The sequence below is a fragment of the Tupaia chinensis genome, unplaced genomic scaffold (assembly GCF_000334495.1).
Source record: "Tupaia chinensis unplaced genomic scaffold, TupChi_1.0 Scaffold000211_1, whole genome shotgun sequence".
NCBI lineage: Eukaryota > Metazoa > Chordata > Mammalia > Scandentia > Tupaiidae > Tupaia > Tupaia belangeri.
In genome coordinates this window covers 1,253,094-1,254,706 of record NW_006159686.1, presented here as the reverse complement: position 1 = coordinate 1,254,706, position 1,613 = coordinate 1,253,094, and the positions used below count along the sequence as shown (strand labels likewise).

The following is a 1,613-nucleotide window of genomic DNA, read 5'->3' as shown; positions in this document are numbered from 1 at the left end:
CAGGCGGGTGGCCCCCACGAGCCCGCAGCGTGCCTGCGGCCGGTGCACCTGGGTCCTGAGGTGCATCGCGCGCCCTGCTGTCTGCGCACCTGGGTCCCGAGGCGCATCGCACGCCCTGTGGCCCGCACACCTGGGTCCCGAGGCGCACCGCCACGCCCTGCGGCCGGCACACCTGGGTCCTGAGGCGCACCTGGGTCTCGACGAACACGGCCATGTCCGTGAGCAGCTCATGCAGCTCGCGGATGCTGTCCTCCAGCGTCAGGATGTCCCTGTGCCGCGCCTCGATCTCGCTGAGCGCCTGCCTGGTGACCTGCGAGTCCGATATGATCTTTGGGGACACAAGGAGAGAGGGGGCGCCGTGAGCACAGCGCGGAGGCTGGGTCGGAGCCGCCCATCCCCCCGGCGGGGGAAGCGCTCACGTCCGAGATGAAGACAGACGGCCTCCCACTCTCCAGCATCTCCTCGAGCTCCTCGTTGGTGGTCATCCTCCCGGCTGGAAGGCAAGCAGCGACAGTCCACTCAGGACGCAGCGCGGTGCCACCCAGCGGGTACTGACGCTGCCACGCTGCCTACTGTCTCCTGCCCTGAGACGCATCTCCTAGGGCGTGAACCGACGCGAGATGGGCCTCAGACTGGGACGCAGGAAGAAGCGGAGCCACATAGATAGCACCATGACGGGGCCAGTAACGGCATCTCTCGTTACGGTGAGCCCCATGAGAAAGGGGCTCCAAGGGGAGGCCGGTGGGGCTGCGTGGGGACGAGCGGACGCCAGGCTCGGAGCTTGGGCATGCCATCTCTGGGCAGCGTGATGCCCTGAGACATGCAAGTGCGCTTCCGAGGCCAGTTCACGGGCGGGCATCTCAGAAGGGCCAGACACTCCGCGGGCATGCATAGCCCTGCTCGGCACTCCGGACAGCGGGCACCCTGACAAAGGCCTCGACAAGTGGCCTGCCCATGGTCCGTGGGCCAGGAGCGGGGCCCAGGAGCGGGGGATAGGAGCAAAGGCCCAGGAGCGAGGGCCCAGGAGCAGGGGATAGGAGCAAAGGCCCAGGAGCGAGGGTCCAGGAGTAGGGGCCAGGAGCTGAGGGCAAGAGTGAGGGCCCAGGCACTCCAGCTCCCAAGGCAAATCAGGGCTGGAAAGAGCTCACTCAGAGTTCCAGATTCAGACTTAAACGGCACAAGTAACAGAGCAGAAAGCAGTGCAGGCAGACAGCGGGGTGGCAGTTACACCCAGCGACTGCGGGACTGGCCACACAGGCAGGTTCCCGGACAGGTGCAGGGCCCCGAGGGCACCAGCAGCTAGGGCAGGCGGGCTGGGTGGGAAATGGTGTTGGGACCTCGTTGGGGTGCTCGCTCTCTACTCCTCTTACTTACGGAAAAGATAAATGGGTAAAACTTTTCAAAACAGAAAGTATGTAAAGGACAGGAATTTAAAGCCCACTTGGAATTTCTGAAGCATGTGAATAAATACTAGGTTTGGAAGTTCAGGGAACAGGCAGCCAGGAAAGGTCTTCTCAACACTGCTGAAGACAGACAGAGCAAGGCCCCCGAGCGCCCTGCCGAGAGAGCGGCCGGCCGTACCCCACCACCCTCCGAGCGCTCCGCAGCCCGCC

At 64.5% G+C, this 1,613-nt stretch overlaps 1 protein-coding gene across 4 annotated transcripts in view; it reads right to left on the bottom strand.

The window, feature by feature from the left end:
* The window catches only part of STX2 (syntaxin 2), a 96,262-nt gene that overhangs the window by 87,116 nt on the left and 7,533 nt on the right, over positions 1-1,613 (bottom strand). For all 4 annotated transcript variants that reach the window (XM_006147341.3, XM_014587412.2, XM_014587413.2 and 1 more), the window contains exons 6-7: positions 420-493; positions 191-328 (exon numbers count right to left, since the gene is read on the bottom strand). In XM_006147341.3, coding sequence (XP_006147403.1) covers positions 191-328; positions 420-493 — 212 coding nt within the window. The remainder of the gene's footprint in view (positions 1-190; positions 329-419; positions 494-1,613) is intronic.